Genomic DNA, 26,100 nt, shown 5'->3' with positions numbered 1-26,100 from the left:
TCTCTTGGCATTTTTTTAAAATTATTTTTTAATGTTTTTTTTTTTTTTTATTTTTGAGAGAGAGACAGAGCACAAATGGGGGAGGGGCAGAGAGAGAGGGAGACGCAGAATCCGAAGCAGGCTCCAGGCTCTGAGCTGTCAGCGCAGAGCCCGACGCGGGGCTCGAACCCACAAACCACGAGATTGTGACCTGAGCCCAAGTTGGATGCCCAACGACTGAGCCACCCAGGCGCCCTGGTGTTTTTTGTTTGTTTTGTTTTTGTTAGGGCTGTGTGATACTTCCATGACCTTCCAAAACCTTCAGTTTTATTTTTCAACAGCTCCCATCTCTTATTAGTCATCTTACTTTTCATAGTTTCTGACCCGAAGCCCATTCTTATCATGCATGTGCGTGCGTGTGCACACCTGTTCTCCCTTTGAGCCTGCTTTTTGGTGTTTTGTGGTAAATGTATGACTAAGTCTAGGGTTTCCTTACAAAGCTACCCTGTGCCTCCAGATGGTAACATTTTCTCCCCTGCGTTCTGCTTCCTCTCCTTTACCATCAACTCTTTCTTGCGGGTCAGTTCTAAATCTCAAACAGCGCCCTCTAGGTGGTTCAGCTTTCCTCTGAAAAACTAAAGTGTCCGTAAGAAGAGACCCTTATCACCAGATAGGGTGATTTTTTGAAAGGGGCCCCAAGTGACAGGCACAGTATGACATCTTGCCTCTCCCTGTGTGCACTTCCACCCGTACCTGTAACAGCTGGGGTGTTGTGAAGAATGAGTCAGTGTTGTGTGTCTGTCACTGTGTGTGCTCAGTAAATTGTTGTTGTGGTTTTTGTTATTCGTCACTATTGCCACCCCATCTTACCTTTGTCCCAGGTTTCTAAACCAAACGAAAAGAGCATCTTCTAGAATCCAGATCTTACCTTGGACTTGAGGGTATAGCACAATAATACGACTATTGTCCTCTTTTCATCTTAACCCGTATCTTTTTCAGCATGTTTCCACCCACATTGTCCTAGATTCTAAAGCATCGTACGGCACCATCATACAGTGTGCTGTTACTTGAATCATGAACCCACCTTCTCCAGCACCTCCAAGGAGATCATGACTTGCTGACCCAGAGCGTGCCAAGTGGCTGCTCTAAAGAGAAAACGTTCCCATGCTCATAGTGGAAATGGACATCTATTTAACAGCATGGTTATGCGTTTACATGGAGAATGGTATTCTAGGAGGAAAAAAGGCCGGATCCCAGCATATACTCATGAACTGCGGGTTATGCACGCTCCTAGCTTGTGTGGGTCATAATGTAAGAGCGTCAGACTGGATAACCTCAGAAGTTGTTTCCGGGTCTGAAATTCTGTTGGTTCTCCTCAGCAATCTTGACAGCGGGCTGCTAAAGGCCACGTCTCTTTCACTTTATTTACTACGGCAGATGTTAATTCTGATCAGTTTAATTGCATTTTAACTGTCTACAGAAGACCTTTGTTCTTTGAGATATCAGAAAGCAAATTAACTTTGGCATAATTAAAAATGCAGAGGGTCATGAAAGTTAAACCAGTTTGGTTTATTTCAGCTGATAAATTAGCTTGGCTGTATGATGTTTCCTACCATAATATGAAATCATGGGATCTCTTTTCTGGCACAGTTTCACACTGGCAGAGGATGGCAGAAAACCCACTTATGTTAGTTAAGACAATTTACAACAGAATAAAAACCAAGCTCTACCTATGTGATACTGATGGCTTCCAGTGGATCTCGAGATCAGGGTTTGAAAACTGAAAACAGTCGCTGGGGTCAGACATGCTCCTTAGGGCTCAAGGCAGTTTTATTCTCTTAAAATGTTTCTATTTCTCAAGAATTGTCAGAATACAGAAGTAGAGATAGCTTTACATAGCATTTCCTGCCTTGCCTAATTTCTATGAACAAGCAGTCTTAAGACCAGTCATGCAACTTTACTTCAGTGATCAGTGTTAATTTTCTTAAGTAAATCCTGGCTCCAGTTGGTGAATTTGTCTGTCTCTGATGTAAGTATGTTACGTTTAATGACTGCTAAATCACGTTCATGGTAAAGTGTTGGGAATACCCCTAGCCCGTGTACAGGCCCCTGGGCTCTCTTTTTCTAGATTCCTGAACTTTTCCCCCATCTCAGAGCTACATGAAGCTTTCGTCACCGCAGATGCAGAAAAAATTAGCTGAATACGCATTAGTGCATTTTCCTCCAGCTTTGGAATGGCAATTTGAAGGGGGAAGAACCGAAATCTTACGTTTTTTTGGATGTGCGCATTTTGTTTATCTCCACGATAACTGTATCTCCTAGGCCAAGAGCCAGGAGTTAGGATCGAATTCACTCTAATAGTAATCAAAGTGTTTTTAAAAAATTTCGCATTAACCCCGTACAGCTCCCCTCCCTTCAGGCTCCTCTCAGGTCAACGGGGTGAGTCAGGCATGAGGGGGAGAAGCTCTTGTTCACGGACATGATTTGGCTTCCAACTGGTGTCCATCAGTCGGTTCCTCTTTGGCGTGGGGTTAGGATTGCTAATATGTGACACCCCTTTAGCGGTTTTTCCTCTAGGAAAAAAACCATTTGTGGTACACTCTGTTACCTGACGGATAGGAAGCAAAATTGTGCTCTTAATAGCATATTGGAATTGTAATCATTCTTTTTTAAAAACGTTTATTTATTCGAGAGAGAGAGTGTGTGCACACACACGTGTGAGCAGGGAAGGTGCAGAGAAAGAGGGAAAGAGAATCCCAAGCAGGCTCCGCACTTTCAGTGTCGAGGGGGGCTCGATCCACGGGACTGCGCGACCGTGACCTGAGCCGAAATCAAGAGTTGGACCATTTAACCATCGGAGCCACTCAGGTGCCCTGAAATTCTAATTCTTAAAAAATAAAAATGCCTCTCTTAGCCTCTGTGCATGTTTACCTGTAGCTGCTCTTCTAGGAGGCTGGGCCGAAGCACAGTCATTGGGGAGATGCCGTGCTGTGCTCAGATACCTTTTCAGTGTAATCTGGCCAGACTTGCGGGTGGGAATCCCTGTTCTGCTGGGGGATGCTCTCTCTCCCTGAGAGTCCAAGAAACCTGTGCAATAGTCTCTCTGAGTGGTTATTCCTGTTCTCTGGAAATATCTGAATGCAGGGCTGAGTAAGACAGAACCTTGCTGTGTAGACCATCAATTATCCTTTATTGCCACGGGGAATTGATCTACAGATAGCATTTCTTACACTTCTGTTACATTGCTTCATTCATTTATTCAACAAATACGAAGTTTCAGAAAGCTTTCTAGATCAGTGGTTGTCAGCTTGGGATGACTGCATCCAACTGCCTCCTCACTAGGAAAATCTTGACGGTTTCACCTTCAAAATATGCTCCAAATTATCAGTACTTCCACTTCTCACCTAGAATCCAGCGCGTCATCTCGGATTAGATCGCTGCTCTCTGTCGTCACCCTGTGCCGCCACCAGCTCTACTCCCTACGGTCGCCAGAGTAGTCCTTCTGAGAGTGGTCATCGTGTCACGGCTCTCCCCTCATCACAGTGGCACTGCCCGTGGGGGTGGCGGCCATCTCCTGTTCGGCATCGTGGCCGCCTCAGACCTCTGGTGAAGCCCAAGATTGCGAAAAAGAGGACCAAGAAGTTCATCAGGCACAGTCAGACCAATATATCGAAATTAAGCGCCACTGGCGGAACCCCAGAGGCACTGACAATATGGCGCGCAGAAGATTCAAGGGCCGGATCTTGATGCCCGGCGTTGCTTACGGGAGCAGCAAGAAAACAAAGCACGTGCTGCCTGGTGGCTTCCAGAAGTTCCTCGTTCCACAGCGTCAAGGAGCGTGAAGAGCTGCGGATGTGCAACAAATCTTACTGTGCAGAGATTGCTTACAATGTCTCTCTAAGAACCATAGAGCCATTGTGGGAAAGCACGGCCCAGCCGGCCATCAGACTCACCGCTCCGAATGCCAGGCCGCCTAGTGGGCGAACGTGAATAGACAGCTTATGTGCACATCGTATTTGTGTTATACTACCGAAAAAAAAAAAAGCCCCTCCAGCGGCTTTCTCAGCATGCTTAGGCCTTATCGTCATCCTCTAGAATCAGGTCCTTGATGACTATCCCCACATTATGTCCTGTGACCCTCCCCTCTGCTCACTTAGCTCCTTGTGAAATTGCCCTGCCCTATTACACGTGTTAAGTCTCTTCTTCTGCATCATTTGATGTAAGTTGGAAATCTTTCAGATCAAAACCATGCGTAGATTAGCTGTTTGTTCATGGTTCTAACCTATTGACTTCAATGTGTTTTTAAAAAACATACAGCTATAAATAACTCTCCAAAAGCACAGAAGTAATGTTTGCTCAGAGTCATCTGGTTCTCACACAAAGTAACAATCCCAGAGGCTTATCTCTAGCAATTCTAACCAAATTAATACCCAGTTGAGAGAGCAGAAAGTGTGCATTTGAGCTGAGAGGTCTCTGCCATAAAACAAAAATGAAGAAGCAGAGAAAAACCAAATCATTTAGGTATTCTCTATATATTCAGGCCCAGAAGTATAAATATACCTTTTCTTCTCATTCAAATGTCCTTCGTGAATTTCTACAGAAGGCTTGCGTGTACTGTTTGCAAGCGATAAATCTCTTAGTCCCCGTCTCCGTCACCAGTGTGAGAAACTGAGTCTCTACTCCTTTGAATGTTAACTCCTTGTTAACTTATTCAGCTCCTTTCGTTAACACAGAAATATAAAGGCTGAGGGGACTGTCAAATTTGGATAGATTTGTCTTTTTGCCTCAGAATAGTTATTTGCTCTTAATGCTTTACCAAGAAGACAATGGCATAACTTCTTTGACGAGTGTCCTTTAATTAACCAGAACAGTGTATGTATTTTTTTTATTATTATTATTTGAGAGACAGAAAGAGAAGAATGAGTCAGGGTGGGGAGAGGAGCAGAGGAGAGAGAGGGAGGGAGGGAATATATCTCAACCAGGCTCCACGCTCAGCATGGGGCCCGACATAAGGCTTGATCCCACAACTCTGGGGTCATTATCTGAGCCAAATCGAAAGTCAGACACTCAACCGACTGAGCCACCCAGGCGCCCCACCAGAATAATATTTAAAAGGTGTAGAACAAGCTCAAGTACCTGTGTAAAAATAGCTGTGCCCCAAAGCAAACGTTACATAAACACATGGTACTATATTGCTACTGTGGGTACCTCCTGTATTGATGGACTTTTCTCCAGGCTTTAATCATGTCAGATTCTACCTAGCAGCAATTTCCATTTTATTTAGATTCTTTAAAAGAATGGCTGATGGGAGAAGGGGGGGGCTCTGTTCAAGAGAAGGAATTGGTTTAAATTAGTAGATATCTGTTCTATGTTTTTTTTTTTTTTCCCCGTGACCCTTTGTATTTATAAAGGAAAAAATTTCCATCTGCTGGGTGGTCAGGAATGTACTGAGTGCATCCATATGACTGCATAGCGAGGGGTGCTTAGAAGTATGGGTGTGGGCAGATCCAAAACTACGTACTCATAACATACATACACATGCCGTGGTTCTGAGCAGAAGAAACAGCCTGTCTTCTAGGAGAGCTCTCACTGGAGTTGATGATCCCAGACATATGTACAAGAAGCAATTAACCAACAATAAACTAGAACATATAATCAAATAGCAAACACTCTTTAGAAGATGTATACCCGTGGGAGACATGAGAGGATTACTTCAGATGTAAGTACCTGTCTGTATGCGGATGTTCAGGAGGGTAGAAAAGGGCTGGTCAGCAAATATGGCTACAACTGTCACTATTGTAGTTTTCACTTCTCATGCTAAGTTCTGTTCTTCGGTTGCCCGCTGTGTGCCCCACACTTGACTATGCTGAGGTAGGGTCTCTACGTCTATGTTTTTACTCTCAAGGTGGACAATGTTCAGGGATGTGTTGGCAAACGGTTTTTTGGTGGGGGCGGGGGAGGCTCTGATTTACAGCGTTTGCCGCTTTCTGTGGTGTAAATACTTTACCGTGGTTGATTTCTCAAGTAGCCGATTCATGTGGTGTCACTGAATGCAGCGTTGGGACGAGATGGAGGTAGGTTGTGAGCTGGTGGGGACCCTGCTTCAGGAGGCGACTGCCAGTGTCCTTGCTCAGTGTTTCCTTAAGTGCAGAATCTTTATTCCACTATCTGGGAGGAGACTGTCCTTTTCCTTTTATGCCTTCCTGACTCTGGCTGCCTGCAGAGTTGCTATTACGGGGGATTGGGTTTTTTTTTTGTTTTTCATCTTTGCTTCTGTGGTGCTTTAGCTCTAACTTAATTTCTTTGTGTTTTATCTCAGCATGTACCATCTGCTTTTGTACTGTGGTTGGAGGGACCAGTTTTACCTCCTGATTTTAGAGCTGATTAAAAGGAGAAACTTCATTATGGATACTTGGGATAAGAGAAGCATAAAATATTTCTGTATTAAAAAACGTTTCTGTATATCAGACATTCCTTACCTCCACCCCTAAGAGTGCTCACATTTATTTGTTAATAATTTCATTTATATTATCTTGTGGGGTGCTCTGTCAGTTATTACATTGCTTGTGTTTTTTTTACATTTTATTAATTTTGAACATCTCTGGTTCTTTTCGCGCTGAGATCTCCGAGAAGTAAACCTCTATTTTCTTTTTTTTTTTTTAATGTTTATTTCTTTATTTTGACAGAGAGAGAAAAAGTGAGGAGGGGAGGAGCAGATGGAGAGGGAGAGAGAGAATCCCAAGCAGGCTCCACACTGTCAGTGCAGAGCCCGATTGTGGGGCTCAACCTCACAAACCATGAGATCATGACCTGAGTCAAGATCAAGAGTCGAATGCTTAACCGACTGAACCACCCAGGCGCCCTGCAAACCTCTATTTTCACCTCTTTTGAGCCCATGATCTCTAAAAAGTACCTGATCAATTGTTGAATGACCAATGCCTAGTTTTCAGGCATATCATCACAAGACATGAGGCCAAAAGAAGTTTGAAATAGTACAAAATTAGAATGAGATTGAGACTTAATCATGGCAAGGGTTGTGTAAATAAGTCAAATAACGGAGAAATCTAGGGTCAAGTCTTAGACACCATTCATAGATGGGGACCAACGGAACCAGTTTTGATGCTAAAGGAGAAGGAAGGTTTGGGGAAGAAAATAGGCCATGGAAAATGGAAGAGGGAGCTGCAAGAGTATCTGATACAAGTTGCATTAAGAAACACTTGCTGGGGGGCCCTGGGTGGCTCAGTCGGTTAAGCGTCCGACTTCGGCTCAGGTCATGATCTCACGGTCGTGAGTTCAAGCCCCGCGTCGGGCTCAGTGCTGACTGCTCAGAGCCTGGAGCCTGTTTCAGATTCTGTGCCTCCCTCTCTCTGACCCTCCCCTGTTCATGCTCTGTCTCTCCCTGTCTCAAAAATAAATAAAACATTAAAAAAAAAAACCACTTGCTGGATATGAGTAGGGGCATGGCAGTTTTAACTTTCAGAGAGCAGTTTATTAATGAGTTGGGAATAAAAACTTGACTTTAGAGATTTAAGGAGGGTAGGAGGGGATAGGAATGAGAATCGGTGACTCCTGGATCACTCATCCAAGGACTGGGATGAGAGAAGAAGTGAAATGGGTGTTAGGTACAGAGAGACAGTAAGTAGGGGGTCCAGTAAGGGTAATTATTATTCCTTTTGAAGTTAGAAAATTTTTTCATTGTCACCCTTAATAAGTGACATTTCATAAAGGCGGTTTAATGTTGAAAGTGCTGTATGTAAAGTTCCATGTTTTGCCAAGTTGATGCCTTTCCAAATGCAGAGAGCCATAATCCAGGTGGGTGGAGATCTAGGGTCTACAAGATGCTGATTCTGTGACATCAAATTAAGACAAGTACACAGTAGGTCCTTGAATGAAGGTCCTTTAAGGGGGGGTAGACTATAATTTGGTAAAGAGAGAGGATTTTTAGGGGGAAGGAAAAACATAGTATGAGAATTGTATGTATGGAGAATGTGAAACAAAGGGGAAATCTAAATATGTTTCAGTGTTGCAAAAAGTAGATGATTTTCAGGGGACAGCTTAGATGCAGAATTATTTTATTAGTCCTGTTGCTCATATACCAGATTGATAGTAGCCTTTTCCAACGAGCTTCTAGGGGTGCCTGGGTAGCTCAGTTGGTTAAGCCTCCAACTCTTGGTTTTTGCACAGGTCACGATCTCATGGTTCTTGGTTCAAGCCCTGTGTCAGGCTCTGCACTGACAACGCAGAGCCTGGTTGAGATTCTCTGTCTCCCTCACTTTCTGTCCCTCCTCCCAACCCCCCATTGTGTGCATGCACTCTCTTTCTCAAAAGGAATGTAAAAAATAAAAAAAAAAAAAACTAGCTTTTAAAAATTATAAAAGTAGTATTTTTTCCTGTTTTTTAAATTCAAGTTTAGTATTAAAGTAAATCTTTGCTTCCTTCCCCAACCACCCCCCCCCCCCATCGCCTTTTACTCAAGGATAACCATTTTCGTGTTTCTTACATATTCTTCTGAAAATGTTTTTTTTAAATTTTTTAATGTTTATTTATTTATTTTGAGAGACAGAGACTGAGATAGAGACAGCAAATGGAGGAGGAGGGAGAGGGAGAGGGAGAGAAAGAATCCCAAGCAGACTCCATGCTGTCAGCACAGAGCCCAACGCTGGGCTTGATCCCACAAACTGCAAGATCATGACCTGAGCTGATATCAAGAGTCAGATGTTTAACTGAATGAGCCACCCAGGTGCCCCTGTTGTTTTGTTTTGTTTTTTAATGTTTATTTATTTTTCAGAGAGAGAGCAAGTATGAGTGGGGGAGGGGCAGAGAGAGGGGGGAGAGAGAACCCGAAGCAGGCTGCAGGCTCTGAGCTGACAGCAGAGAGCCCGATCCGAGGCTTGAAGTCATGAACCGTCAGATCATCACCTGAGCCCAAATCAAGAGTCTCACGCTCAACCTGACTAAGCCACCCAGGCACCTTCTTCTGAAAATGTTAAAACATATTTTTATAACATGGTTCATTTATACTCATCCTGAATCTGCATTTTTTAATTGGTAATATATCCTTGGGATCTTTCCATATTGTCACGTTTGAGTCACCTTATTTAAAGTTCGTAGTGTTCAACTATATGGATGTACATTACTTGTCTGCTGAACTACACAAAAACCTTATGGATCTGGCATAGTGTATTAATTTTTTTAATTTTTTTTTTTTTAACATTTATTTATTATTGAGAGACAGAGCATGAGCATGGGAGGGGCAGAGAGAGGAGGAGACACACAATACAAAGCAGGCTCCAGGCTCTGAGCCATCAGCACAGAGCCTGATGATGCGGGGCTCGGCAGGATCATGACCTGAGCCGAAGTCAGATGCTTAACCGACTGAGCCACCCAGGCACCCCATTTTTTAAAAAACTTTAATAATAACAAAAAATTTTTATTATGGTACATACGTTTTCCACAGGATGATGTGTGTCGTGTGTATTTTTTTCTGTACACGCATTTCCACGTTCCTCACCTACAGAGATGATAAAATCCTGGGTTGGAAAGGACTTTAACGGTCATCTCGGACATGCCGCGTTCATCCCCTTTGTACAATACCTGCTGCCCCAGGAGGAACGGTCCTTGTTGGAAGAGGGCATTTGCTCACTATTGCTAGAGGTGGCCTTACCACTTGAGTGCTTTTCATTCGCAAGGAGCAGAACGCCGGACCTTCGAGGAGCCTAAACAGCGAGGGCAGTGAATTACCTCACACACAGGGAATCCAGAGGTCGATGGTTGCAGGTTTGGCTGATGAAGCCGCTCGGTTTCTCCACCTCATGTAGTTTTTCCTCACAATTTTCCCAGATCATATTCCCGGACCTCCAACTTCAGGCGGTTGTGTTCAAAGTGGCTGGACGGAAGGGCAATTCTTGCCCGCACATCAGGAAGGAGACCTTGTCCCAGAAGCCCCTTGTCGGACCTCCCCTCCCCTCCCACTGGCTAGACCATGTCACGTGATCAAGCTACGGTTGCGCAGTAGGCTGGGGAAAGCGAGTGTCCGCCATGTTCTGCGTCTGAAGAGATAAGACGAGTGTTCTCAGCAGGTTGAAAGGGGTTGGGGCAGATATTGAGGGACTCTAGAAGTGGCTAGAGTGGCCAATATCACTTTTGGATAGAGTAAGAATCTATTTCTTGGTAACCCTACTTTGGGTGTTAGTTAAGTTTTGTAAGCTATCCTTAAAGAACAACGAAATAAATAGAAAGCTGTAATGTGTCCCTTTGGTCCCTTCCTCCACGCTCCTTCGCTTGGTCATTTCTGTGCTGTCAAAGTGGACAAAAATACACGAGATCACGGTTTTCTGTGGCTCAGACTCTTCCCTTGCTTTTTGCATTGGGCTCTGCCGGTGCATTGCTTCCTCAGATTTTTTTCCTTATGGGAATCTCTCGAAATCTAACTGCTGTCATATTTATTGATCCTGCTTTTATTGTGGCATCCCAGCTCCCTGAAATAATAAGTTGGTAGGAACAAACAGGTCATAATGTCTACCAAATAATTTGGATTAGAGTTATGTGGACCATTTGTATGTTTGTATCTTTTTAGGTTGATCTGCAGGGATGCTATAAATTTTAACTATGTTATGTATCTTTCCTTTCCTTTTCCTTCTTTATCTTCAGACTTTTCAAAGACCCCTGATTTAGAATGGGTGGTAAGTAGGTATGTGATGTGGGAGTCCTTAGCTCTAATTTACATACCAACCTTCATTTCTTTAGTGTTTTAGTGTTTAGTGTTTGTGAAGCAGTTATAAGAGTTTGAAAGAAAATATAAATGGTGTGGAAATAAAAGGTCAAGACCTTGGAGCATGTGTGTGTCACTGTCTCCTTGACTTTCTAACCAGGCTGTCCCAAAGTTTTAGGGACTTCTCAAGATCCATCTCTCTTGGGGTCTGAGGACCTGTGAATCATAATAGGCTTCCCTTTTCTGATTATATTTGGCCTATAATTCTCCAACCCCAGCTCCCCCCAATTTTTAGATAAGACACTATGTGTAAGGATGTTCTTTTTGGAATAATGAGCATAGATCTGATTGTTGCATTTTCTGGATGAGAGATTAATGCAGACAGTGTTTACTTGAACATTTTGGACTTATTTCCCCTGATACTGAATTTGTAAAATTATCACTTTAAAACTAAGCTCAGACTTAATGCCTTCATTTCCTTTTTGCACCACTCTCTGGGTCTGTTTGTCTCCAGTGTGGAAATTACAAAGAATCACAAGCCTTGGGAGATTTAAAACTGGAATCTCATTGGTTTAAAATTTGCAGAATACATTGGTTCAGAGAAAAAAAAAAACGGGCCACTCAACTACTCAAATAACATCATTTTTTTGCATGATTTGTTCCCTTAAAGGTCACATTATGTGACAAGAACATGGGGTCTGTTAGGAAATAGAAAATAGAAGACTGAACAAAATTTGTAAACATTTGAATAGAATGACAGTGGCCTTACCCCCAACTCCATATGCTTTCCTACATGCCACGTGGATCTAGCTCATGGGTAGTATATAACCGACTATCATTTTATGGTCTGTGAAAGTCCATACCTTTTGTTTTTGGAGCATGTGAGTCTTTTGCAAATGTCTCTAGCATATGGCAGGGCAATGGAATATACAAACTGACAGGTAATCTGACTTTTTTGCTAAGCCACATCAGACAGATGCTGTCTGGTCCCTAAACTATTCGATTTCTTCCTTGTTCTTTCATTTCCCTCTAAGAAACAGAAGAAACTTAACTACTTATTTCTCAGTGCCTGAAAGGACAAAATCCTTTGTGTATTTTTTTTTTCTTTTGCCTTGGTGGGCCCTTCAGGTCCAATTTTCCTCTAAGATGATACCCAAAATAACGATAGCAGGGACTTGAGATGTTTGCTTACTTTGAGTACTGAACGAACGGTGAGAAGTATTCCAAAAACAATCGCAGATTTTGGTTGGTGAGAACACTCCTTATCTATTCAGAAGGGCATTCCATTAGTACCTACTTTGAGAAATGCGGCAGGGCTGAGTGACCTTGTACGTTTGGATCCATTCTGAAGACCAGTGGTAGAAATCACTGCCCTTGATTTTACCAAGCTTCCATAGATGTTAGCCTATAACAGAGAAACGTGAAGGGGAGGAAAACCGCAAGCCTGCGCGCAAGACAGGTAGACCATCACATTTTCTTTTTTTACACTCTAGAAGTTCACCTGGACCCCCACCGAACATGGTGTCCTGTCGCAGACTGTCAGACAGTGTGCCCTGTTGCATCAAGTGACCCGGGACAGCCCGTACTGGTGGAGTGTCCTTCTTGTCACCTGAAATTCTGCTCCTGTTGCAAGGATGCTTGGCACGCAGAAGTCTCCTGTAGAGATAGTCAGCCTGTTGTCCTGCCGACAGAGCACGGGTAAGAAGGGAAATGGCCTTGGGGATTATTCACTAGTTTTCTCAGAAACCCCAAATATGTCTCTTGGCAAAGGAGTTATCTGGTGATGGAATGTAGAGATCAGTCACTTCCCTGTGGAGCTTCCCTGAGAAGCGTCTCAGAATTGGTAAGGTAAGTTGTTAACAAACAATAACGAAAGAAGAATTTCTAAAGGGAATTTAGGTATTTACCCCTGGAGGATCTTCCAGCCACTGCTGAAATTAGAGCTTGTATAAATTTTGGTTTCTCTTTAGGCAGGGAGGCACAGGGACCACTGGTTTTCAGTAGGAAGTCACGGCTTGTCCACAGCCATTTGCCAAGGAGTGCTGGCCACCTGCTAGGGACAGACCTCATTCTTCTTGCTTGCAAAGTGGTGCTGGGATTATTTTCTTACCTGATTATGCTGCCAGCTTGTGAGGTGTGCCAGTCACGTCAAGGAGAGCACAGCAGTAGAAACAGCAGCCCTGCAGGGCAGTGCAGTACTCAATTCCTAGGTCCAAGAGGAAGAGAACTCATCTCTCGATACTTTATGCTCTGAAAAGATGGCACCAAGGTTCAGATTTTGTTACAACGAGCAGCAATTAAATCTGTACCTTTCAGTACTTTTTACGGCAGCAGAAGGGCCCAGAGTGAGAGACCTTTGTGCTTGATCCCTTGCTCTGCTCAAGGCTATGGCTGTTCTGCATCAGTGAGAACAGACGTACCAGTGTTAAGAGTCCAGTTGGCTTACTCACCCCGCACCCTCCGAGTGTGTAGAACCATTCTTCAGGAATAGCAACACTACCTGGCTATGATGCTGGGCTGGAATCTTAGACCAAACAAATCAAGAGGAAAAATAGATCTTCATGCACTTGGCAGGCGTGGACCTTCCTAGCCAGTACCTTCTGCATTTTCACTGCCATGGCAGTAAGGTCTGTGGGTGTCACAGGACAGTGCAAAGATCCCAGAGGAGAGAGGGGTTGAGATCTGACGTTGTCACTTGGTGCCTGTGTGACCTCATGTCAGTCACTCAGCCTCTATGAGTCTGTTTCTCTATTTGCAAAAAAAGGGGGAGGGTAGGAATTAAAATAGTAACTGTCCCAGTGCTCTATAAGGTTATGGTGAGTACCAGCTCCGATCCTGGATCTAACAACACTTTGTGAACTTGATGTCTCCGTGTGCTGGGTGCTGGTTTTAATGAACAGTGGCTGAAGTGCAGCGCCGGGCTGTGGCTTCCCTAACCCTCCCACCTCAATTAGCTCCACTTATTATCTGTGTCCCTTAAGGCTGTGAGCCTGTGTTGACCTATTCATCCATCTGGAGCAGGTCTCTTGAATGATATTGGGCATTTATTTTATTTCATTATTTTTTAAAGATTTTGTTTTTTTAAAATAATCTCTTCACCCGGTGTGGGGCTCGAATTTACAACCCCAAGGTTAAGAGTTGCATGTTGTACCGACTAAGCCAGCCAGGCACCCCAGGTGTTTCTTTAAAGTCTTGATCACTGACTCCCTCAACCTCTGCCATTTGTTTGTCAGAACAGATCACTAGATAAGAGATTTATCTGTGCCGTCTCAGATCCTGAGCTCGTGTTTCTCTTGTATAGTGGACTGCTTGCATTTCCTATTTAGACAGTGTGTGCTCGGGGAATGAAATACTCCAAATAATGAGTTAAGCCAGGTGTGGAAAATACAATTATATAATTCACTTCAAGCCAAAGATAAATAAAGGTTCTCTTCTGTTTGGAGTTATCTGAATGACTAATCTGTGTCTCTCCAATTTTTACCCCCACCCTCTTCCATGGAAGTGAATTCAGCACGGATAAGGAAGGGTTCACTACCTACCCATCAGGAGCCCCAGGAATTCAGTCGGTGACCATAAAGTGGAATCTAGAAAGGTGTTAGTTAACTATTTAATTCTTTACACTCAGCTCACTCTTCCCCAGCTCTGGTAGTCTACCCCCTTGTTGTTCTAGCTTTTAAGAAACTCAGGCAGCGTTCTTGATCCACACCCTATAATTTCTCATCCATTTTGTTTCTAGGGCCCTCTTTGGGACAGACACAGAAGCCCCCATTAAGCAATGCCCTGTTTGTCGGGTTTATATCGAACGCAACGAAGGCTGTGCTCAGATGATGTGCAAGAATTGCAAGCACACGTTTTGCTGGTACTGTCTCCAGAACCTGGATGTAAGTTCCACTCGGAAGTCTTCTCACGTGGTCTTTCTGTATCGGTGAGACCACCGGGACCCTATGGCCTTTCCTTTGGAAACAATGAGCCTCTGTTTGTCCTGTAAAAGACATTTACTGTTCTCAGTGATACTCTCCACTTTAGATGTCTATAAAATCTCTGATTACCTTCACTGTGTCACCTCAACCTTAAAGGCAAGCAAGCTTTTTTTTTGTTTTAGGGACATTTCCTGTTTTGGGAGCACTGTCTCCTCTTGTTCCATAAAGAATCATCCGTGTGTTCATTTTACACTGCTGTTGTAACAAATCACCACGAACACAGTGGCTTAACCCAACACAGATTTATTATCTTTACTTCTAGAAAGCTGACATGGGTCTCACTGGATTAAAATCACAGGGTCTTTCGGGCTGCATTCCTTTCTGGATTCTAGGGAAGAATCCACTTCTTTGCTTTTTCCAGTGTCTAGAGCCTGCCCGCATTCGTTGGCCTGTGGCCCCTTTCCCCGTCTTCAAAGCCAGCCACATCCCATCTCTCCGACCCTTCTTCCAATTCACGGCTCCCTCTGACCACAGCTGGGGAAGCTTCTCTGCCCTTCCAGGCCCTGTGATTAGGTTGGCCACATCTGGATGATGCAGACTACACTCCCCCATGAAGGTCTTAATGTAATCACATTCGTACAGTCCCTTTTGCCACGTAAGGGCAACATAGTCTCAAATTCTGCGGATTAGGCCACGGGCGTCTGTAGGGGAGCCGCCATTCTGCCTACTGTACTTTGGTTGTCGTCTTCTTTCTGAATTTAAAGAAAAAAGCCACTCAAATCCATGAGATGTCTTCAATAACCACTTCATTCACTGCCATGACAGCAGTTTTGCTATTGTTTTATTAGGGTTGCCTTCCCAGACACAGGGGTCTGCCCCCCTCACTCTGTTCCCTCACCATTCATGAAGCACGTCTTGCCCAATTCAAGTACAGCTCATTCAGTCCCGGGCCAAGGCTAACGGTAACCCCAGAGGTAAAAGGTGATGTGAAGGCTGGATGAGCCGATCTTGCTTCAGTTCAAGCGTTTACTCTAGCACATGTGAGCTGCCCCAAATAGGAAGAGATATTCACTATTTTGGCAATCCAGACGAAGAAAATGCGTCCATATCCGTGTGAGCCTCCGTCATGTTGGTGGGGGGCAGGGACCTTCTTTTCTCAACTTCTCATTTCGTTGGCTTGGTTTGCTTCAATTCGATCAGCAGTTAGTGTGGGGTTTTAGTGTCACACACACCCAGCGAGTCCGTGTGCAGTGAATACGGGATGCGTTCCGCCCCCCACATGCCTGGTTTTTAACTGAAAACTAGATAGGTTGTTTCAGACGACATCTGTGAGTAAGAATTTTAATCAGCCCGATCTCAGTGTTTCAAGCAGAGGTATAAATTGGGGAAAAGAAAATTGACAGTTTAGACTTCAGAAGCTCAGTAGCTCAGGTTGAAAGAAATGTTTCCACTTAAAAAAAATTCTATCATAACCCCCCGAATTACAATTAAGGGTGATATTTGAGAGCTGTCGTGATTCCAAACGTGAGATGTTCTGAGTGAGGTTCTCACTGACTGCACAGCCCTCATGTTTTACAAAGGGAAGAAATCTTCTCTGTTTTCCTTCAGGTTTAACCAGAATATTAATTGGGTTCATAGCCACAAGGAGGCTGAGCCCATGAGGTTCTTTTTAAGCGGCAAGAATGTAAGGGAGTAAATATGTGTGCCAGATCTGTCCATCCTTTGGCTGGAATATGTCTGGGGTATGGCGTTGCAAAGAACACACTGTTCTGTTACTTGGACTGTTCTGACGCTCGAGATGAAATGGTACAGATGTTAAAAGGCTGATGCACAGGCTTCAAATACTGAAGCATCTTTTTCTGGTCATTGTTTCTTGAGATCCCATTTTCTCGGTTTTAGCCAGGGGCATTGGCCTCTTGGTGATGACGTTTTCCCCTCGACAAGTGTTCTGTGTCAGATGGTGGTGTTGATCTTTGTTTGTGGGAAAGTTTCAGAGCAGCGGGTCTGGGAGCAGGATGGTTGTCCGAGAGCCAAGCGTGAGACAGACAGCCACCCAGCGTGGTTTTGAGCTTTACTGGGGTGTTGAGTTTGCTCCTGCCTTCGTCCCCATCCCTGCTGTCTTCAGAGGACGAGGTGTTCTTCATCTTATGCTGTGGGTACCTCAGAGACCTGTCCCCTTCTGTTACCTCTTCTCTCTCTTGTGACTTCAGCTTCCACTAACATCACATGTGCAGCTGTGTCCCATTTGAAAACGAATCACACTTTTCTCAAACCTATGTGTCTCCCATACTCCCATTCTCCCCCAGCCTCCTCTTTGAGCCAGGCCTCAAAACAACATAGTCACCTCTTGTCGTTGACACTGAGTTACCTCTGGGCATTGAAGTACACTCAGCTTGCCACATTGTCACTCCCCAGCTGTATTTTTCTAAGGCCTTGAGTGAAATGCAAGGGGTATTTCAGTCCTCATCCTACCTAAACTGTCTGTTTCAGTGATGACACCTCTTCTGGCTTCCCTTCTGCATTTCTGGCCACTTCTCCGTTTCCTTCCCGGGCTCCCCTTGACCCATTCTTTGTGACCCAAATGTTTGTGACCAACATCCTCTTTGCTCTCCAGTCTACACTCTCTCCCGGGTGATCTCATCTACTTCTGTGTTGTTTCCTGCCCCTCCCCCCGACATCTGCCAGTACCCAAGGCAAAGTACCCCAAAGTTCAGATCTGTGGAATCAGCTGCCTTTTGGACAGTACCACTTGGATGGTTCAAGTGTCTCTCAAGTTCAGCCTGTCCAAACCGTAGCCGTCATCGTCCCAACAAAGTTCATCTCTCCGTTGTCATTTCTCTTGGTCAGGCTCCTGCTTCTCCCCAGTGCCTTTCCCCTCACCTGTGATTTCTTCTCCTTCTTCCCCCGCCTGGTTAGTTACCTTCTCAGTATCTCATGCCTGCATTTCCCACCTCAGCTGCTGGCATTTTTCCTCGCCTGCTCTACTGTGGCCGCCTTCCAGCCGAGGAAGACTGCTCTTCGTTCCACATCGCACCTGCTCTAGAGCCGCCTTTCAAAGAGGATCGGTCAGGACACGGAGCCTTTCAAGACTCAGTCGAGAGTCTCGTTGATTACAATCTCTTTTCACTCAGTGCTTTGTAAAAGTACCGAGATACATCGTAAAGATCGCGGCCTCGGGATTCCGGGAGGCTGTTCATCAGTATCGCCCGAAAGAGCGTTTGCTTCCACCAAGCAAAATATGGTTCGCGTCTGTTAGATCCAGTGTGGTTAGTATTTGTCTCTCAATTCAAAACAGCGTGTTTGTTGAGACCTCTCTCCTTGTTTTTCAGAATGACATTTTCCTCAGGCATTATGACAAAGGGCCGTGTAGGAATAAGCTTGGCCACTCGAGAGCCTCAGTGATGTGGAACCGAACACAGGTACCTTGACCCTTAAGAAGCACGAGATACACTGGACTTGGGAAGGCTTAGAAAGCCCACCTGTTCTTCCTCCCCACCCTGTTGTCTGCTTACGCATCCATCCCTGGAGGTTCTGGGGAGCCCCTGAGCAGGGCCAGGGAAAGGGAATGCAGCAAGTGCCTGAAGTTCATGAACATGACCCCCTTGCGGATAAGTGGAGGGGCAGGGCCCGGAGCAGTCGGGTAATTAACAGCCACCTGCAGAACGAAGGCAGGTCTTCTTTCCTCCCGAAAAAACGGTAGAACGACTTTCCTAAAACCCTCTAAGCCCTACTTTCTATAAAAGGCGGTGCTCTAAAATCCCATGAGCCGCTGCTGGGGCTTAAATCCCTCTGTACCTGCCATTGTGTTTCCGTGGCAGGTTCAAAGGAAGTCCTGGTTTATTTTTAATAGCGTTTCATATTCATTAAAGGCTGCGTTCCTTTTAAGGGTGCCAGTGTTAATAGCCTAGCAATCATTGTTAATATCCCTATGAGACTATTAGGAAACTCAGGGAGAGAGCCAGAGCGCCAAGAGCAACAGTTTGGGGTCACACAGAGCTTTTGCTCGAGTTAATGTCTGTTTTGTTCCCTCCCCTCCCCTCCGATCTAGTTCTTGCCGTCTCCCTGGTTAGTATCCAGTTCAGATCATGCAGGCACTGGGCTACAAGGTCCTATGATTGGTAACTGTTTTGCGTGCCTGAGGTGGTGTCTTAGTCCAGGCTCTAGAATAAATTATCATAAACTGGGTGGCTGAAAAAAAATAGAAACGTATTTCTCCCTGTTCTGGAGACTCGAGGTGCCTTTATGGTTGGGTTCTGGTGAGGACCCTCTCTCTTCCTGGTCTGTAGATGGCCTTCCTCTCACTGTGTCCTCACATGGCAGAGAGTGGCGAGAATGGAAGCAAGCTCTCTAATATCTTTTTTTTAGGGCACTAATCTCACCGTGAGGGCTCCCCCCTCGTGTCCTAATTACCTCCCAACCACCCTCCTTTCCGGATTCCATTGTATTGGAGATTAGGGTTTCAACATATGAATTCTGGGGCTGAGGGGGAAACACACATTCGGTCTTTAGCAGATGGTACAGTAAACATACAGGAAGGTTTAACTGCTGAAGTAGCCTTTTCTTCCACATTTCCAGGTGGTGGGGATTCTGGTGGGATTGGGCATCATCGCCTTGGTGACTTCACCCCTGCTGCTCCTGGCCTCCCCCTGCATCATCTGTTGTGTCTGCAAGTCCTGTCGGGGCAAGAAGAAAAAGCACAACCCATCCACAACCTAGAGGTCTCTGCTCACGTCCACGTGCCACAGATGTCTGGGGTTCTAACGAGAAGCACAGTGAGAAAGCCCCACTTAGCGCACCTGCCTCCTCCTTGCCAACCTTCGAAAGTGCCTGTGTCCAGACTTTGAACTTGCCTTTGGCACCAAGGCCCAGCCCTGGTGCACGTGTTCCCGTGTGAAGAGAACCGGGCTGTGCGGGGTAGGCTGTGTCTGTGGAGCACGTCGGGAAGCTTTGGGGTTGCTGAGAAGGAATGGGTTGCTAACCCATCATCATTTTACCCGCCCCCCCCCCCCCCCCCCCCGGAGGATCCCACCGGACTGTTCAACTGCTGGCCAGATTCAAGGAGCCCGAGTGAACCTGTAGTGTAATAAATGTGTTGTCGCGGTTGGCCACACACATCACAACTGAGCACCAGCGTCCATTCTGTGTCAATTTGACCATCAAGAGATACGCGGGAGAGACCCCCCTGGGGGAGGGAAAGAATAACACCGGTTAAGAGGAGATTGTTGTAAGAGCTGCAAAGCAGGCTGCTTAGCTCAGGAGTGGGTACTTGGCTTCGGCCTCGGCCAGCCACCGGGTGTGCTGTTGCCGACATTCCCACGGTGACTTGGCAGAAACACAATGGGTTTCTCCTTGTGTGATCTCAGCTTCCAGCACAAAACTGCTGTGCAGAGGGAGGTGTCTTTTCCCAGTGCGAGGACTACAGCCTGTAAAACAATGTGGTCTGACGGAGCGGCTCTCCCTGGGCAAGTGCAGCTTGGTGAAGGTGATAGACTCTCCTCCAGCCAGTAGCTGTGGTCTGCAGGATTGTCTGATGTGAAATACGGGTCAGGGGGCAGAGGTTCAAATCCTTCACCGTAGATAACAGAGACCTTTCCTGAGCCCTGTGTTCTTGCGCCCAGCACATTTAGGACTGGACCTGAAAGTCCATAGCAAGAGTGACTATCAAAGTCCCATGTGTACATCTAGAAATCCATATAATTTGCCACCTACCTAGACCCTCTGTCCACTGGGCACGTGCGAGTATTTCCCATGGTACACACAAAACAAATGTTTCCTCAAAGCCATTTTGTCTTTCCTTCTGGGACTAATACACTTTATTAGAAATCAACCTAATGATTTTTTTTTTGCATATTAAATATGTAAATTTTGGTTGCAAGTTCCTAACTTAACAAAAGGTATAGACTCGTAAACCCAACTCTTTTAAAACAACCCTAGCACGGTGTCATGTCATGTCAGTGTGTAAAAACACTGGTAATCAAGCTAGTTACCTATTTTCAAACGCAGTGCAAGCAGCTCTCAACAAAGTTTAATATTGCTCTTGGAAGCCTCTGTTAGGGCGAGCCAGATACTTCCTGTGTGTACAAGGCACTGATCAAACAACAAAAAATGTAAGAAAGAAACTGTAACTGCTTTACGTATCATAAATAGTTTAGGTTGGTATAGCCCCGTTGCGACTTAGTTTTCCCGTCATCCGTTAGTGAGATTTTTGAATACACGGGTTTTGAAAAGACAGTAACTTTTTCTCCAATGACAGGATGTCATAATTGCCATTAGCAACGTAGTCTGGTGCTTCATGGGAACATGTAAAGTGCTCCTAGAGAGCTGTCCTTGGAACGAGGGACAGTGCGTTGGGACTGTCTGGACCTCTGATGTTTTCCCGAGGTAACTGGGTAACTAGGTTGTTAAATTGCTGCTATCCTGGACCTATTCTTAAGGAACGATGCTTTGCCTGTGTAATGGAATGTGTCCTAAGTGGGGATGTGTATATTTAAGGAACTTTGGTTCCCACATACATGTTGATACCTGATCTACGTATAGGCCATCCCTACGTCGTGTACACTTTTATTTACCATTTGTACAGAACATAGATGTGGACTCTCGGAAAACTTTCGAATGGCAACCAACCCAAAGCATTTTTAATCATTTTTATTTGGAAACTTCTCAATGTTAAGCGTCTTTCTTTTCCTTTGAAACTCTGAACGTGTCAGAACAAGAATACTCTCTTCGATCAATGTATTCCCTATTAGTATAAAGAGAAGTGTACATATATTTGAGTGATTTGCTTTGTCTTAACACTGCCTCATTGTAGCACAGGGCATTTATAACTGCTCAGGGGATCACGGGAACTCAGATGAAAATGAATTTTTGTATCAAGAGTGTCAGGAGTGGCAGTTTACCCTGGCATGAGCGAACTCTCGAAGCTTCTATTCCGCAAAGAATCTCTAAAACAGGGGCTGATTTCAAGTAACCTAAAATCCTGTGTTATCAGAGGCGGAACTCCTGAATTTGGAGTTAAAGGTAGGAGAGAACATCCATACTGTCTCCTTGGCAAAATTGAAGGAACTTGTTTTCTCACAGAGATACTGTAACAGAAGCAGCTCCTTTTTTTTTTTTTTAAATACAAGATAGGGTGTGGGGGGTTGCTTTTTTGAAACAGATTTCAAACAACTGGATTTAAGTTTTTAAATGTTGAAAAGTGCCTGGAAAGTAGTGACTTCTTCCTTAAATAGCTACACGAATAGGCCTGTGTAAGACTGTCAGAATCAACAGGAGTAGGTTGGTAGGTTAAACCCAGATACATCGCCGGTGCCTCAAAGGGTGAGTAGCAAGCCAGTCTAGAAACCTTGTTTACAAAGGAGGGAACTGACAACTTAGATAAAGAGACTGATGTTTTTGTTTGGCATACTGGCCAGTGAGACAGTTTAACCTGTCTCCTTCCTCTGTCCATCAGCTCTGTCTTCCAGGGATTCTCTTTCCGGACTAGGAAGAGATATGGGTCTATGTGACAATGTTTGGATGTTGTGGCAAAAACTCTTGTGTTTGGAGTACTGTAGCTTTTTTGAAACAGGATCAAAACTCCTTCACCCAGTTGTAATCTGGATGTAATAACCCCCCACCCAGAAACACTAGCAGGTGTAGGGGGACGACAACTAGCTGTTGCCCCTTCTGGGAAGTTTTTTCTTCTTAATCCGGTAGGGAGGTGAGGGGGAAGGCCACAGGGAAGCAAATTTTAGAATCATAGGCATTCTGTTTGTTCACACGATGGGTGTTAGCTCTGGACTTGAAATCTCTATTTAGATAAAGAGGCCTTTGAAAAACAAATAATTCACAGTGTGAATTTTCTTGTAGCCTGCATCATGAAAATTTTACCTATCCAGATTTGCAAAACGTACATGTTTATTTGAATGTAAATCACTGTTTCTTGAAACCCCAAATTGTCTCTTAAAACTTACTCAAAATCTAAATGCGTCTTATTTTACCCTTCTCTGCACAGTGCTTGACTCTTGTGTTCATGAATGGATGCCTTTATGTATATAGACCCATGTATATATGTGCAGCTCTGAAGATAATTTCATAATGCCTTAGATGAATGACATTTTATAAAGCTGTCAAGTTGATATCTATAGACTATTACATCTCATGTTGATTCACGATCCAGAAAGTTTTGTTATGTATTTAAGAAATTGCTGTTGTATTATATTTTTCCGATTATTTGAGAGGAAAATAGCTGTTTCAGTCTCTGTTGCCCCAATAAACGTGGAGCAAGAAAGCAAGTGGTTAACCTTTGTTGTGCTGCACGTTTCTAGACACGTTTGATTTTATCCTCCAGGAGCCACCAAGCACTATTAAATCCTAGGTTCTGAATTTACAAAAAGCACCCAAATCTGTTATACCATTCATGGAAATAATTCTTGCTACCCTGTTTCTTAAAAGAAATGAGAAGTATAATGCCTTCACTCGTTGCAGACATTTTTGTTGTATGTGCGATATCCCACACGGTCACTGCATGGGCATTGGTAATTATCCAGAGAAACAACCAATAATTTAGGGCTTTGATCATTCTAATGAATGCTGCCAGGGATCAAAGTTCTATAAAATGAGGGTTGGACTGCCTGCTCTCTGTGGTCCGCTCTCACCTTTCACAAGTCTGTTGGAGGAATGTATTTCCTCGTGATGAATTTTAAAGGATTTACATTAGTGTTAAGGTCATTTCCATTTGATTAGTATTCAAGGCAGGACTCACCAAAGGTTGAGTGCTGAAAGTTGGTTAACAACTAGAACCTGTGTTTATGCAAAACTGAAAGCTCACATTCCTGTCTCCTGGGGTTGATGCCTTTCTATTGAACATTGGTTCAATGGTTGTGATTGGATACCTGAGTATAAAGACTTAGGACTGACTTACAATTCAAATTTCACTTTGTAATCATTCACTTTTGAGGAAATCAGTAAGATCATATTAAAAGATTTTTGGGTTATGGTTTCTTCGTTTCCTTAATCATTTCCTAAAATGTCAACATTACTTCATTTTTAAAGTGTCATTGTTTGCTAAACTTGAATTTGTATCCCCAAAGAATTATTGAATGAATCACTTTATACAGTGGTGATTTTAATCAGTGCCCAACCAGCAAACTCATTGCCATGTAAATTATAAGCCTAGTGAATCTGAAGGAGAATTACAATTAGGTTTTTCTGTAATTCAATTATTTTCATTTGTAAGATAATTTTATTTTTTTAGACCCCAAAGATGGTATCCAACTCTATGAGCAAGAAATGAATTTCTTCAAATAATTCAATAGCAATTATAATACGATATAGATAGATAGATACATTTTTTACATGTTCCTTAAAGGACTTTTGAAAACAATCCTATGAGATAAATGGAGTAGATATTAGATCCATTTCATCAAGGAAGCAGTGGTTTTATGTTCATGTCTGGTCAAGGGCCACACTACTGATGAGCGGCAGCCAGAAAATGAACATAAGAGTCCCTTGAGATACTTTTGTGCTTTCATTAGTTGGAAATTCTGAGCCTGCCTTCACTCCTGGATCTGTGAGTACCAAGAGAATGAACTCCACCCTCAATTACCTGCCTCTGGAGGTATATGTAAGAGAATTATTTATTAGTTCAAGTAATCACTTAGAGCCTGTGTTTTGGTGTGTCTGACAGCCTGCCTGGGGCAGGTGGCCACCCCTGAGACCAACCCCAGTCACTCCCTGGGGTTTGCGTATCTTGCTAACGTTGGGACTAGAATCACAGGTGGGTCTGTGTACTTACCTCAGATGCCAAAATGTTTGGCTCTTCTCCACAATAGAAAGTATGGTCTCACGGTTTCCTTTAATATTTACAATCAACACCCAACATGGTTGTTATTTCAAATCCAAATTTTTTCCTTTTAACATTACCAGCTTAGGGGCATCTGGGTGGCTCAATTGGTTAAGCATCTGACTCTTGATTTCAACTCAGGTTATGATCTCATGGTTCTTGAGATCAAGCCCCGCATCTGGCTCTTGCTGGCAGCATGGAGCCTCCTTGGGATTCTCTCTCTCCCTCTCTCTCTCTGCCCCTCCGCTGCTCTCTCTCTCTCTTTTTCAAAATAAATTAACTTTGACAGCTTGTGCTATAATGTGTATTTGTGACTTATTAAATCAGTCAATTGGCAGTTTTAAAAAGGAGAAATGGGGCTCTAAATGATGAACTTATTGACTGAATTTCTGATGTGTCTAAAGTTGTGCTTTGAATTCCATTTTCTGTCTTTATGTTTTTGAATTTTATCAGTACAATTTTATCAGCTTTCCTTTTTTTTTTCTTTTCTTTTTTCTTTCTTTTTTTTTTGTATATTGGAAGTAGAATTCAGGCTTTAGGTGAGAAAGGAATTAAGTCTAACGTTCGCCATTTGTAGTTCCCTAATGATCTGGTGTGATTGGAGGGGCAGATTTTCTTTTTGGAGACTACTGATTATTGATCAGTCTGGACTTATTTTTTTGAGGCCAGCCCGTTTGTTTAACTAAAAGCAAACAAGTCCAGAAATCCACACACTGCCCTGCATGTTGTGTGTCCCGAATTCCAGCCTGGCCCTGGGACTTTGGTACCACAAGGGCACGTGAATGGAGAGTTAGGAGAGGGTTGGCAAATCTGATGTCACCCTGGGCACAGAACAAGCAGGTGGTGTCCTCTCTTCTCCCTGCCCTCTACCGGTCCAGACGGTGTGGGCTTAGGGGACAGATACCCAGCTTGCAAGAAGATGACTGCAGTTCTAGGTGTCCCTTTGCTCTGGATCGGTGGTGTGGTCCGGGGCCAACCATTTATCTACAACGTCATGTCATGTCATGGCTCAGGCATAGAGGGTCGGATGAGATCATGAATGTCAGAGGGACATTGTTTTTTAGGAGGTGAGTGGAGGGGAGCCATTGCACTGTGTGTGTTATGGCTGTGAGTGTGGGTGACGAGTTTGCGACCAGACACTGTTCCCAAAGGAGAAGACGGGGGCTAATTCATTTCAAGCTTGTGAGTACGTGTTGAGGGAGGAATGGCCTCCTCAGAAAAAATGTGGTCTTTCTAGATTAAAAAAATTCCTTTATGTTGGGGCGCCTGGGTGGCTCAGTCGGTTGAGTGTCCAGCTCTTCGGCTCAGGTCATGATCTCATGGCTCATGAGATCGAGCCCCACATTGGGCTCTGTGCTGACAGCACAGAGCCTGCTTGGGATTTTCTCTCTCCTCTCTCTCTGCCCCTCCCCCGCACTCTCTCAAAATAAATAAACAAAAAATGTTAAAAAAAATTCCTTTATGTTGCTTTTTCACAAATATTTCACAAACATTTATCTATTTGTATGCTCAATTAAAATGGAGGCTATGTGAAGAGAGGCAGAATTCATATCAACACAATAATTTTTGGCCGAGGGGGGGTTACTGTAAAAACTCACATTTACACAATGCCATATGGTATGTAAAGTATTTTATTTATTTTTTTAAGTTTGTTTATTTTTGAGACA

At 44.0% G+C, this 26,100-nt stretch overlaps 1 protein-coding gene across 5 annotated transcripts in view; it reads left to right on the top strand.

Annotated features, from left to right (window-relative positions):
- RNF144B (ring finger protein 144B) overlaps positions 1-19,617 on the top strand; it is a 178,263-nt gene extending 158,646 nt beyond the window's left edge. For all 5 annotated transcript variants that reach the window (XM_019420022.2, XM_019420024.2, XM_019420025.2 and 2 more), the window contains exons 5-8: positions 12,184-12,388; positions 14,427-14,571; positions 17,940-18,029; positions 19,186-19,617. In XM_019420022.2, the coding sequence (XP_019275567.1) occupies positions 12,184-12,388; positions 14,427-14,571; positions 17,940-18,029; positions 19,186-19,326 (581 nt within the window). In that variant the 3' untranslated portion in view covers positions 19,327-19,617. The remainder of the gene's footprint in view (positions 1-12,183; positions 12,389-14,426; positions 14,572-17,939; positions 18,030-19,185) is intronic.
- Positions 19,618-26,100: the final 6,483 nt, after the last annotated feature.

Source organism: Panthera pardus, unplaced genomic scaffold (genome assembly GCF_024362965.1).
Source record: "Panthera pardus isolate Hobbes unplaced genomic scaffold, ASM2436296v1 HiC_scaffold_17, whole genome shotgun sequence".
Classification (NCBI taxonomy): Eukaryota; Metazoa; Chordata; class Mammalia; order Carnivora; family Felidae; genus Panthera; species Panthera pardus.
Note: the sequence above shows the minus strand (reverse complement) of the source record. Positions and strands in the feature narration are given on the sequence as shown.